Below are 12,607 nucleotides of genomic sequence, written 5' to 3'. Positions count from 1 at the left end.
TGAGATGGCTGGATGGCATCATCGACTCAATGGACATGAGTTTGAGCAAACTCCAGGAGATGGTATAAATGACAGGGAAGCCTGGTGTGCTGCAGTCTATGGGGTCACAGAGTCAGACACGACTAAGCAACTGAACAATAACAGCAAATTCTTTTTCCACTTTTACCACTTTTTCCCCATAGGCTTGGTTTTTCAAGGGACCCTCTGGTAATGTTCTTACTCAGTTGCTTCAGTCATGTCCAATTCTTTGTGATGCCCAGAGGAGCCTGCCAGGCAAGAATACTAGAGTGGGTTGCCATTTCCTCCTCTAGGGGAACTTACTGACCCAGGGATCGAACCCCTGTCTCCTGTCTCCTGCACTGTAGGCATATTCTTTATCACTGAGCCCCTTGGGAAACCCAGTGGTGATGGATGCTTGGTTTCTCCTTCTTATTTGAATTTCATGTGCTGACTCTGTGCTCTGCTCGGCTTGGAGAACAATGCCACATACCATCATTTCACATCTAGAAGTGAATTTACCTATTTGTTTGTTCAGTTGAGATTTATTGAATACCTACTATTTATCAAACACTCACCTTGGCACTGGGACATCAGTGTAAACTATAGATAACGCATTCTTATTCTAACTTTACAATCTAGTGGAGAAGAAAGATAAAACCTAGGTTATGTTGTGATAAGACCTGATGCAAAGAGCTGACTCATTGGAAAAGACCCTGATGCTGGGAAAAATTGAAGGCTGGAGGAGATGGGGACGACAGAGGATGAGATGGTTAGAAGGCATCACTAACTCGATGGACATGAGTTTGAGCAAGCTCTGGGAGTTGGTGATGGACAGGGAAGCCTGGCGTGCTGCAGTCCACAGGGTCACAAAGAGTCAGACAAGACTGAGCAACTTATCTGAACTGACTGAGGTTACGTTGAAAAGTGTTATGGAAAAGGAAAGTAGGGGAAGGGTAGAGTTCTAGAGGTGGAGGAGGGCTGCAAGAAATGTTATATGGTGATCAGAAAGAAGGTGACATTTGAAAAAAGTCTCAAAAGGAGGGGAGTGAGCAAGCCATCAGGCTTCCCAGGTGGTACAGTGATAAAGAATATGCCTGCCAATGCAGGAGATGCAGGAGACTCAGGTTTGAATCCTGAGTCAGGAAGATTCCCCTATAGGAGGGCATGGGAACTCACTCTAGTATTCTTGTCTGGAGAATCCCATGGACAGGAGAACCTGAAAGGCTATCGTCCATGGGATCGCAAAGAGTCAGACACAACTGGGCATGCACAAGGCTGTACATGAGCACACCAGGGACACTTGGAGCGACAACAGTCTGGGCAGGGGAAACAGCCAGTGCAAAGACCCTGAGATGGGAATGTGTCAGGCATCTTGCAGGAACAGCAAGGAGAGGCTGGCAGGGATAGGGTGGGATAAGCAAGCAGGAAGAACATTGACAAAGGGTGGAGAACACATCGGGCCATTGTGCAGATTTGGGCTTCTTCCCTTGGGTGAATGGGCAGCCACTGCAAAGTTTTGAGCAGAGGAGGGAGGTGATGTGACTTGGATTTTCCAAGGGTCTCTGGCTCCGTGCTGAGAATAGACTGTGTGGTAGGGGCTTGGCAGAGCTAGTGGGACCTGCCAGGAGGCTGCAACAGGGATCCAGGAGGGCATGGATGCTGGGGCCTGCCTGAATCCTGCAGAGGCGGTGGCAAGCAGTCGGTTTTGGATATAATTAGAAAGATGAGCCAACAGAATCTTTTGATGATTTGATGGGGGAAGGGAGAGAGAAAGACTGGATTCAAGGATGATTTTTGGCCTGAGTCACCGGAACTGAGTCACTTCCCTTTCAAAGGAGATGAGGAAAGGCTGAGGGTGATGTGGTTGGGGGAGAAGATGAGGAATTCAGTTTTGCTCTCATGACGGAGATGCCTATTGATATCCAAGAGGAACTGCTGTGGGTGACTGTATATATGAGTCTGGTGCTCTGCAGGTAATTGTCTAGCAGTTTTTAGCATATGCACAGGCAAATAATATTTTTGAAAGTGTATTTCCTTAAAAAAGTCTTGCTTTGTACTTGAACCTATTTATGTGTGCTTATGTATGTGTATGCGTGCCAAGTTGCTTCAGTCTTGTCTGACTCTTTGCGATACTATGGACTAGCCCGCCTGGCTTCACTGTCCAGGGGATTCTCCAGGTAAGAATACTAGAGTGGCTTGTCATGCCCTCCTCCAGGGCATCTCCCCTACCCAAGGATGGAACTCATGTCTTCTTATGTCTCCTGCAATGGCAGGCAGAATATTACCTCTAACTCAACCTAGGAAGCGCATGTCTGTGTATGTGATTGTTTATATGTGTGTACATAATTCTCTCTGGTTATAATTGTATAATTAGCAGAATTGTGTTTGTATGCAATTAATATGCTACCGATCATCACCAGCACACCTCATAAATGCCCCTGTCTCACAATGACCATTTCCCCACATAGATGAGGTCTTTGTATTTGCTGAAGCTATAATTACTCATCAAGCAGCAAAAGCAAATCTACCTCCAAGTACAATGAAGATGTTCTTTTGTGAACTTATTAAGATAGAGAAGTTCGACATGCAGAGTAATTTAGTTCTGCTTTATTAATAAATGAACCTGTAGGTGAAACAGAATTAACTACTACTATGTTACCACATGTGTTGGCAGTTGGGGAGGGGCTTCCCATGTGGCTCAGTGGTAAAGAATCTGCCTGCCAATGCAGGAGATGTGGGTTCAATCCCTGGGTCTGGAAGATACCCTGGAGTAGGAAGTGGCAACCCACTCCAGTATTCTTGCCTGGAAAATTCCATGGACAGAGGAGCCTGGTGGACTGTAGTCCATGGGGTTCCATGACTGAGCGCCTCCACACACGCACACACGTGTGCTCTTACACGTGGTATGCCTCCTAGTCCATTATTTGCAGTTTTTTTGTGTCCAGCCTATTGTTGACCCCCTAACCTTTGGTACAGACTGACTTTTTTGACAAAGCCACCCTTTGTTTCCTGGAGTGAAGCTCCAGATTTACCCCCATCACCATCAGTATTATCGTTCACCATATTGGGCTTTCTAAAGACAGATTACCACTGCTGAAAATGGTTAAATCTTGATGATCCCTGGCAAGCTCTTTTCCGCGGGATAGTTACCAGAGCCTTCGAGAGTGTGTACACTTAGCGGGGCAGCCTTCTCCATCACGTGACCGTGCTTGGCACACTTGGTCCATGATGGCACAGTTCCTTTGTGTAAGCAACTTGACAGATGTCCTTACTGAGGCATCAAATTGGATGGTGTCTGCTAACAAATCTAATGGGAAAAAAGGAAAGAGAATTCAAAGGATTATCTTTTTTTTTTTTTAGGATTAAATTTGTGCCATTTAGCTGTTTGATACCCTGTAGTTAATGCTGCTTTATTAGAAGCCTATACAATTCTTCACATGGGTGTCAAAATAATTTCAGTGAGAATGATGTTGTGTGGACTCATCAGGCTGAAGTCTTCGTCTTGTGACTACAGATGGGTTATTGTCTGCTGTTCCACTGTCTTCCAAGCCTTTTGCTGGATGAGCGAGACTTAACAATCTCCATTAATTTGCTTTGGCACTTCACATGGTTAGTCAGGCCATGAACATGATGGTCTTTAATAATTTTTTTTTTTTAATATTGCAATGCTCCTTTTCAGTTGATGTCCTTCATAAATTGTATTTGCTGAAGCTATAATTACTCATCAAGCAGCAAAAGCAAATCTACCTCCAAGTACAATGAAGATGTTCTTTTGTGAAGTTATTAAGATAGAGAAGTTCGACCTGCAGAGTAATTTAGTTCTGCTTTATAATTATATCTTTGGGGATCCCATCTATTAAAGCCTATCAAATTGGAAAGGACTGATCATCACCAGCACACCTCATAAATGCCCCTGTCTCATAATGACCATTTCCCCACATAGATGAGGTCTTTAAAACAGTTGAATTAGCCTGTTTCTTTCATAACATGTTTGAAAGCTCTTTAGAGTAGTTAATTCTGTTTCACCTACAGGTTCATTTAATCTATTTGACATATTTTGTTTTGACTCTTGAAATCACATAGAAGAACTTTGTTGTCATTGAGTAGAGGATCTTGGAAGGAACATTAGTGAAGAGTTACCACTGAGAAAGTTTGGAAATGGACCAAATTAAGGTGACTTGTTGTTGCTGTTCTTGTTTAGTTGCTAAGTTGTGTCCAACTTTGTGACCTCATGGACTGCAGCACGCCAGGCTCCTCGGTCCTCCACTGTCTCCTGGAGTTTGCTCAAATTCATATCCATTGAGTCAGTGTTGCCTAACCATCTTGACTTAGAATGTCTAATTCAAAAACTTATATTTAGTTGATTAGTAAAATGCCTAAACTTTACCATGGTGCAAAGTTAGGATATTAGTTATGATGAGACGGATTCAAGGAAAGTAAGACAGTAGTATCAATAAAGGATTTGGAACAAGGTGTCCCAGAGTTGTTCCCACAGGGTGTTGTGGGGGGAAATGAAGTGTTCCACAGCCTGTTTATGTGGGGCTGGGTTTACTAGCTCTCAATTAAAGAAAAATGTCAGCTCCATCCAAATAGGAACCTTGTCATCTTTTTCATCATTTTGTCTCATGTCTTGCACATTGTAAACACATAAATATTTGCTGAAAAGTGAACTGCAGGACATCTCACAATCTTTAATGTTACAGGGAGCCCTGTGACTCATCCAAGAGAGGGCAGTGATCCACAGCCTTTCCCAAATTTACTGGTTTTTGTAATACTTTTCCTGAAGTGCATTTTACTAGACTTAGTAAATGAGTTACCCTCTGGGAAATTTAAGCTTTGAGTAAGATCATTAAAAATGAAGTTCTGAAATTGATCACTAAGTGAAATACTCAAGTTTTTGCTGCAATTGGAATGTAATTGATACAGATTATGAGGCAGGAGGGGCTTCCCCGATGGCTCAGTGGTAAAGAATCTGCCTGCCAATGCAGGAGATGCAAGAGACGCAAGTTTGATCCCTGGGTTGGGAAGATCCCCTGGAGAAGGAAATGGCAACCCACTCCAGAATTCTTGCCTGGGAATTCTCATGAACAGAGGAGCCTATAGTCCATGGGGTTGCAAAGAGTCAGACACAACTGAGCAACTGAGTAGACAAGCATGAGGCAGGAGGGATGTCAGACTTTACTGCTTGTATCTGTGTTTGGGGCAAGTTTCCTGATTCCCTAGAAGCCTCAGTGTATTCATCTGTAAAGTAGGGGTAGTAATTTTATTTCTCTGTTTGTTGGGAAAATAAATTACATTTGGCCCCACTCTGGAAAGTTAAATGAAATATTAATTATGTATGTAGAGGACTTCCCTGGGTAAACCTTTATTATCATTATCATCATAAAAAACTAAGGGTAAAATTGTTCTACTTCGGATGGGTGATTATGATACACTGAAATTAAAATAAGATCACCCTCCCTTCCACAAATATCGGAGGGCTTATAATATGCCAGGCATTGTTGTTATTCAGGCAGACAGAGGTGAGCACAGTCAAGGCCCCTTCCCTCGTGGACCTAGAGTTTTTGTAATACAATGTGTTTACAGATGTCACTGTCTCTTAGAAGTAAATCTAATTATACACAATTCAGTTAAAGTTAATTGTTCTGGGGTCATTATATTAGAGATCTGCCCCAAATGATCACTTTTTCCTCTCAGAATCAGATTGGTTCTTACACAAAAGAAGTGCAACAAAATCCAGAGGTCATGTTTTAAAAGAAAATAAAATTAAGCTAGCATTACTTGATAAGGTAAAGCCAGTGACCATGGGATCCCGTTCTTCCTTGTCAGGTCTATCAGTGCACGAGGGTAGCCAGATTTAGCAAATAAACACATACAACCTGCAGTTAAATTCGAATCCCCCGTAAACAAATACTTTTTTAGTATAAGTATGCCCCAAATACTGCATGGGACATAATTATACTAAAATAAAGTGGATTTTTTTCATTTTTATTTTATATGGGAATTGCTGTTTAGTCACATCCTACTTTTTTGTGACCCTATGAACTGTAGCCCACCAGGCCTCTTTGTCCATAGCTATTTCCCAGGCAAGAACTCTGGAGTGGACTGCTATTTCCTCTCTGGGGATCTTTCCCACCCAGGGATCGAACCCACATCTCTTGCACTGACAGGTAGATTCTTTACCACTGAGCCACCAGGGAAGCCCAAATTGAAGTATAGCTGACAACAATGTTGTGGTAGTTTCAGGTGAACAGCAGAGATTGAGCCATACATATGCATGGATCCATTCTCTCCCAAGTCCCCCTTCCATCCAGGCTGCCCCGTAACATTGGGCAGAGTTCCCTGTGTTATACAGTAGGTCTTTGTTGGTTATCCATTTTAAATACAGTGGTATATTTGAAAGGGAAATTTAGCTGGGCATCCTGGGTTGTTTTTTTTTTTTTCTTCTTCTTCTGAGTACCCTTCAGTTCCAAACCAGAGGAGTTGTTTTTACCCCAAACAGAATAGAAACCTTCACTTCCATTTGAAATGATTTATAACTCTTCCCGCCTGATCACCAAGTGTTTCCAAATTAAAAGCCATTCATTAAGGCCTTATATAGATACAAAAGATATGCAAGGAGTGCTTTGTAATGCCAGCTCAGTACTTCAGGTGAGAGCTTTTCAAATTACGTGGGCCACTGGAGCCACCTGCTTGAGTAACCATGGTGGGGCCGGCCTGTGGCTCATCAACGCACCACCGTGCCCGAGTTGTTACTGATTTTTCTCATTTCTCCAGGGCAAATACTAATTAATGGATACAATTCACAGCTGATTAGCTGTAGTTTCTTCAGTAATTACATTCGCATACTAACTGTTCAGAAGAGGATTTCTAACCCAGTTCTTATTTCACTCTAAGCTTAATTTGTTTTTTGAATTGTTTAAGCCCTCCGTTTAATAGCCATTTTATTTTTCTTTGTTGTTTTAGGTGCTATTAGATAATAAGTGAGTTTAATCTTAAAAAAAAAAAAACTCTGATAATGAGCTGTTTGCTTTAAATGGATTTCTAATTCCCCAACAAAACCTACATTTAAATAACAGTAAAGCTGTGATACAGGCTGTTGTCAGTAGGTTGGGAGCCAGGGTTGGTACACGGAATATACATCGTGATCCAAGCTCTCATAAAAACCCTAAAAAGAACATTTGAAATGGAGGCCTGAGATCTTAATTCTAAAATCCTTCATTCAACAGAAATTCCTGTCCTTTCTCTTGCGTGTATTTAACATTGTGGAAAAATGGGCGGGGGTGGGGGGGGGTGCACAGAATATATGTGTATGTGCATGCATCCGCTCGTGTGTTTTTTTTTAATTTTAAAATTATTTTTGAAACACTTTATTGAGGTATCATAGACATACAAAAAAAACCCTGTACATATTTAATGTATACAACTTGATGAGTTCGGAGATAAGTAGACAGCTGTGAACCCATCACCACGTGTTTTCGATATCACATGCCTTCAGAAAAGCTAGATAAAGGGCTTTCTTAAGCGCTAACAAGTACATCTTTCAGAAATCCTCATAAAGATACTTATCCAAATGAATCTGAGGGCTCCTTGTGTGAGGATGTATTTAGGTGTCGGTTTACGGGGTGGGATTTTGCTTCTGTAGACCGTAACAGCGTTCTGGAACTATTAGAGCCTTCTTTATAAATCCTGCCTAGTTCTTGGATCCCTGACATGATAAAGTGGAGCGTGTCGATCCCGCTTCTGTGCACGGATCCTACAGGTTCAGAGTTGGAGGATGAGAGCCCCTCAGAAATAAGTGTTTGGGGGTGTATTGAGAGGAGGATTTGTGGGTTTATTGTGGGTCTTTCATATCTGTATGTCTGTATTTATATTTATTCTCTGTCTTTATCAATCTTTGTATTTGTATCTATCTGTCTACCTTAGGAAAATTGCACCTTTTACTTTAAATAATTACTGGCTGTATTTATAATAGAGAATGGATATACATTTCACCCTTTGGAGACCAAACCTACGTGTTATTTGATGCATGAAAGGGAGGAAATAATACACTTTATAAAAAGAAGGGCGTTCTTTAACCATTTAAAAATCTTGAAAATAATATAGCTCCAGATAATTTTGTTCCCAGAGCCTCTCTGCATTGCCAGACTGATAACAGAAATGTTTAAAGCAACAAAAATATGTCTTCTTAGACCATCTGAACCTGAAAATGCATTTCTGCCAAAATCCAAGTTTTACATTTTGATAACAGGTCTCTGGAAGGAAAGAGCTTATGTCTGAAATGCTGATACAGTCTTATTTGTGATGGTCTGAATGGGCTATTGTGTTAGGGAATTAAATAAAAATTGCTGTGTTCATGGGATCCTGCTTATTTTTTAAACCTCTTTGCACTTAATGTTATACTGAGAGATTAAATACCACTATTTTCAAAAGCTCCGATGGATATAGATATCGTTTTAAACTCTATTTGAAGGTTTAAAAGATATTCTTTAGTCTTATTATTTATTTATATTCATGCCACACCCTATTCAGGGGAAAATAGAATTTGAGTCCTGGGAACTGAATTCTATTCAGTTTAATTCACATTTTAATCTACCCACACTTGTGATATTTGTTCTTGAAAAGTAAGCTATGAGGTCCCAACATGCTTTAAAAATGTGTCAAGGTGATTTTCTTGGAAACTCTTTTCCTGCTAACCTCTGACAAATGCCAGTTCGATAAACAACACCCACTAGTGACCAGTTGGCCAAATGTTTACAGTTGTCTCCTTTCGCTGTTAGTCTTGATGAGAAACAACACTATTTTCTAGAATTATCGTGTAAGCTCAACTCGATGCTCTATTTTCTGAGGGAGTCAGCCGACAGAATATAGCATATAGTGCTCTGAAACCTGTCACACTTCACACTTGGTCTGAGTCAGACCACCCTTTTATCTCATCGCACCAACGTTCTTTCCAGATCCCATCTGAGCGCTAAGCAAATCCCCAGCATTCTTTATGACACTGCATATTAACATAAAACTATGTGTTTTCTTTCAGTTTGGAAATAACAATAACTACATGAATATGGCTGAGGCAAACAACGCTTTCTTTGCAGCCAGCGAGGTAGGTGTCTATCTTAATGTGTCTGTTCATGTTTCGTGTGTTATTTAGATCATTTAAAAGGCTTGAAGGGAAAAGCCAAGTATTGAATTTATCTCACTCTCGCTCTTACATGGCACGAGGTAACAACTTTGGAGGAGAAATGAGAAAAACCTATTGGAAGAGAAAATAACCTGACAAGTCTTTATCACTCGTCCGTAGGCTGTTACAAGTGTTAGTAATTCACACACACACACACACACACACACACCTCTTGATGAAAAAAATATATAGGTGCAAACAGAAGTAAATATATAAGAAAAGAGAGACTATCCAAACTATACTGGTGTCTAAGCAGATAGGGGTTATTTTGGAAGCTAGGATGGAAGGCATTTCTAATAGAAAATATTTAAGCTTCACACAGCTCTGGGAATAATTTCATTAAGTTGCCATGGTTTGGGAATGATGTGGCAGAATGGTATAATGATTTCTTGGGTCTTCAGTGGGTTGATGTAAAACGAGTGTTTTTTTGTTAGATTCCCACAGTTGAGTACAGTGCTGTGCACATATTGCCTGCTAAGTTGCTTCAGTCGCATCCAAGTCTTTGCAGGCCGCATGGACTGACCTGCCAGGCTTCCCCATCCATGGAATTCTCCAGGCAAGAATACTGGAGTGGGTTGCCATTTCCTTCTCCAGGGGATCTTCCCGACCCAGGGATCCAACCTGTGTCTGTTATGTCTCTTGCATTAGCAGGCGGGTTCTTTGCCTCTAGCACCACCTGTGCTCAGTAAATATGCACTGAATGAATGAATGAATGAGCATGCTCCAAGACTCCGTCAGGGCTAGGAAAATAGAGGGATGGAATCAAAAGGCAGCACCATGGTGGGAAACCATGGGATTGTGTGAAGGTTATCAGCGCATGTGGAATGAACATATTTTTGTTGCTGTTTTCACTGCATTCCTTACTCTGTGACTTAGGGCTGCTCCCTGGTCTCCTTGGTCTGCCCTCCAGAAAAACCTCCATCTTGATTAGATCAAGAAATGTTTTCCTGAAAGTGGTAGACTGTGTGAGAGTTAAGGAAACAAAAACAAGCAGAAGTGAAATTGATCCAAATGGAACATTTCCTCTTGCAGTGCCCATAATAAAAACTCTTCATTTTCCAAATACATTCAAATATAGGAAACTGAACCAGCTTGACCCCAGAGAATGAAAATCATAATGGCTTCGTAAATGATCTCTGTTACAGGGAGGCAAGTGGTATGGAAGAAATGAACTTGGCAAAATGAGTAGAAAAAGTGGGGAATCAAGAATTAAGGGTATCCGTAGATTAATCATTTTTGCAGTGACCGTCATCTCTCTAACCAAGAAGACTGCTAGATAAGGGAATATTGTTTGGCACTGGCTGCTGTGTTGTTTGTGATAATGAGCACAAACCCCATCTGTAAGGACAACATGATGTTTCATTCTGTAGGATTTTTTTCCCTACATTTGAATCAAACATTGATGAAAGCTCTAGTGCCGGCAGCTGTTCAGAGACAATTTAATTCCAGCTGTGATAATTCACCGTGTCAGACATTGGCTGTTATATGTTGATACAACAGTTCTCCAGATTTGCATTTTTATCAAAAGGAACAAATGTTTTGAACATTTCAGTACAGATGGTATTTAACCATGTACATACTACTTTAACATGTACAAGGTAAACACTGGAAAGTCAATATCTGTAAAAAGTAATTATATAAACTCTAACTGATTAATCTGATATTGGTCATATGGCATAGTTGCAGAAGTCAATGTCTTTTTTTGGTTGCTGCCATACTTGGTTATTTTTATTATCTCAGATAACCAGTGCTTTGATTACTCTTTTCTCTAAGGAATGCTTAACTTTATATTTCATGGATTACCTCTCTTTAAAAGTCATTTAAGGTTTTAGCCTTTTCTTAGTTATATAATATAGTGTTATGGTATTGTTTTATTAGATTATGAAATAGTAATATATTGAATTCTAGGTCAAAATTAATTTCTTTAAAAAATATACTAGAGGGACATATTATATGTAAGATCTCTTTATACCTTAACAAAGATAAAAATGAAAATCTCCTTAATTTTAACTGCCTAGCAAAAGACATGCTTTATGTTCAAGTTTAAAAAATAATCCTATGTGATGATTTCACTGTACATCTTTTCTTGAGCAAAAAATAAAGCCCAACTTAACGTTAATACACTACATTAGAGTATGTGCCTAATTTCCCAATCACTTCATTAAAAGCATTAAAAGTAAATTTATTTGGTTTTTTAACATTTTAATGAGTGCAAACTCATTCAGGAAGACTTTAGGTTTGATGCTGTGAAGTCAAAATTGTGCCTGAAACTGATTCCCTTCCCATAGATATCGCCCAGTAGATAACACTATGGTGACCAGGATGCTCTGAGTTTGAAATTCACACATTTGCTTTATGTTTTCTGTCTGTGTCATGATTACCCTGACCATTTTTAAAGTACTTTAAATATTTATTGAAATAATATTTCAAGTGTTAATTACAGTGGTAATGAAAACAGCCAAATGCCACATATCAAGAATGAGTGTTTATCCGTATTGTTAATGTGATATGTTAGATTTCATTAAGCAGTAATGGGGTAGCAAATGAGTCACAAATTACAGTTGCATCTGTTACTAGACCACATTAGTGCCAAAATAACAGCAAATGCAGCCATAGGGTTACATTCATTAGCCAGCCACGCTTGTGGCCAATTCATCCTTTGTGTTTGAGAACTCGGGGTACCGCAGTCGGAAACTGACATCTTTGGGGAGTTGTTCTTGGAATCAATATGTCAGAAAATCTAATATTTCACTCTAGCTTTCAAATGTGCAGTTGCTTTCTCATGTTTTGCATCTGCTGAGTCTGTGGAGAAACTCAAGATGTTCAGTTGCCCAGCCACGGACACCCATAGCTTGTGACTTCTTTATTTCTGGTGAGATACAAATAGCAGTTGACAGGCTCTATAGACAAGAAATGGGGGGTATGTGTGTGTTTGTGTGTGTGTGTGTTTCTCCCCTTGGGTTTGTTTCTATTTTCTTTCAAATGGTTATTAAGTTACATCATCATTGATAGCTTGAAGAAGGGTGATTTTCAGCTCTTAATTAGTTTTCTTAACCAATTATAGTAGATTCAAATTATCTTGCACCAATTCATTCTTCAAAAAATGCTATTAATAATAAATGAGCTATAATGTTGACCCTCTGAGCTGGAAATAAAAAGTATCTGAGTAACTGCTTCACCCTACCAAAAAGAATATTCTAGACACTGACCCCTCTTCCCACAAAATCGAAGTTCTATTTTAAGAAAGATAGTTAATGGGGTTCAGCAGGCAGCTCTAATTTGTACCCCAAGGTCCTATGTGAAAATACTATCTTTAAGGGTCTAAGTAGCACTGAAAAAAGTATGCATTATTTACTTAGGTCTTGAGAAATAACAGTAAGTACTTGAGTAACATCCATGGAATTAGTACATTTCTATCAATATATC

At 40.0% G+C, this 12,607-nt stretch overlaps 1 protein-coding gene across 6 annotated transcripts in view; it reads left to right on the top strand.

Annotated features, from left to right (window-relative positions):
- Positions 1 to 12,607, top strand: part of TOX3 (TOX high mobility group box family member 3) — a 121,812-nt gene that overhangs the window by 79,138 nt on the left and 30,067 nt on the right. For 2 of the 6 annotated variants that reach the window (XM_044931844.2, XM_044931842.2), the window contains exons 1-2: positions 7,607 to 7,762; positions 9,038 to 9,103. In XM_044931844.2, the coding sequence (XP_044787779.1) occupies positions 9,059 to 9,103 (45 nt within the window). In that variant the 5' untranslated portion in view covers positions 7,607 to 7,762; positions 9,038 to 9,058. Of the gene's footprint in view, positions 1 to 7,606; positions 7,857 to 9,037; positions 9,104 to 12,607 lie in introns of those variants that run through there. The other 4 variants (XM_025268655.3, XM_025268654.3, XM_044931845.2 and 1 more) reach the window with 3 other exon arrangements.

Source organism: Bubalus bubalis, chromosome 18, assembly GCF_019923935.1.
Source record: "Bubalus bubalis isolate 160015118507 breed Murrah chromosome 18, NDDB_SH_1, whole genome shotgun sequence".
In the NCBI taxonomy this organism is placed as follows: Eukaryota; Metazoa; Chordata; class Mammalia; order Artiodactyla; family Bovidae; genus Bubalus; species Bubalus bubalis.
Note: the sequence above shows the minus strand (reverse complement) of the source record. Positions and strands in the feature narration are given on the sequence as shown.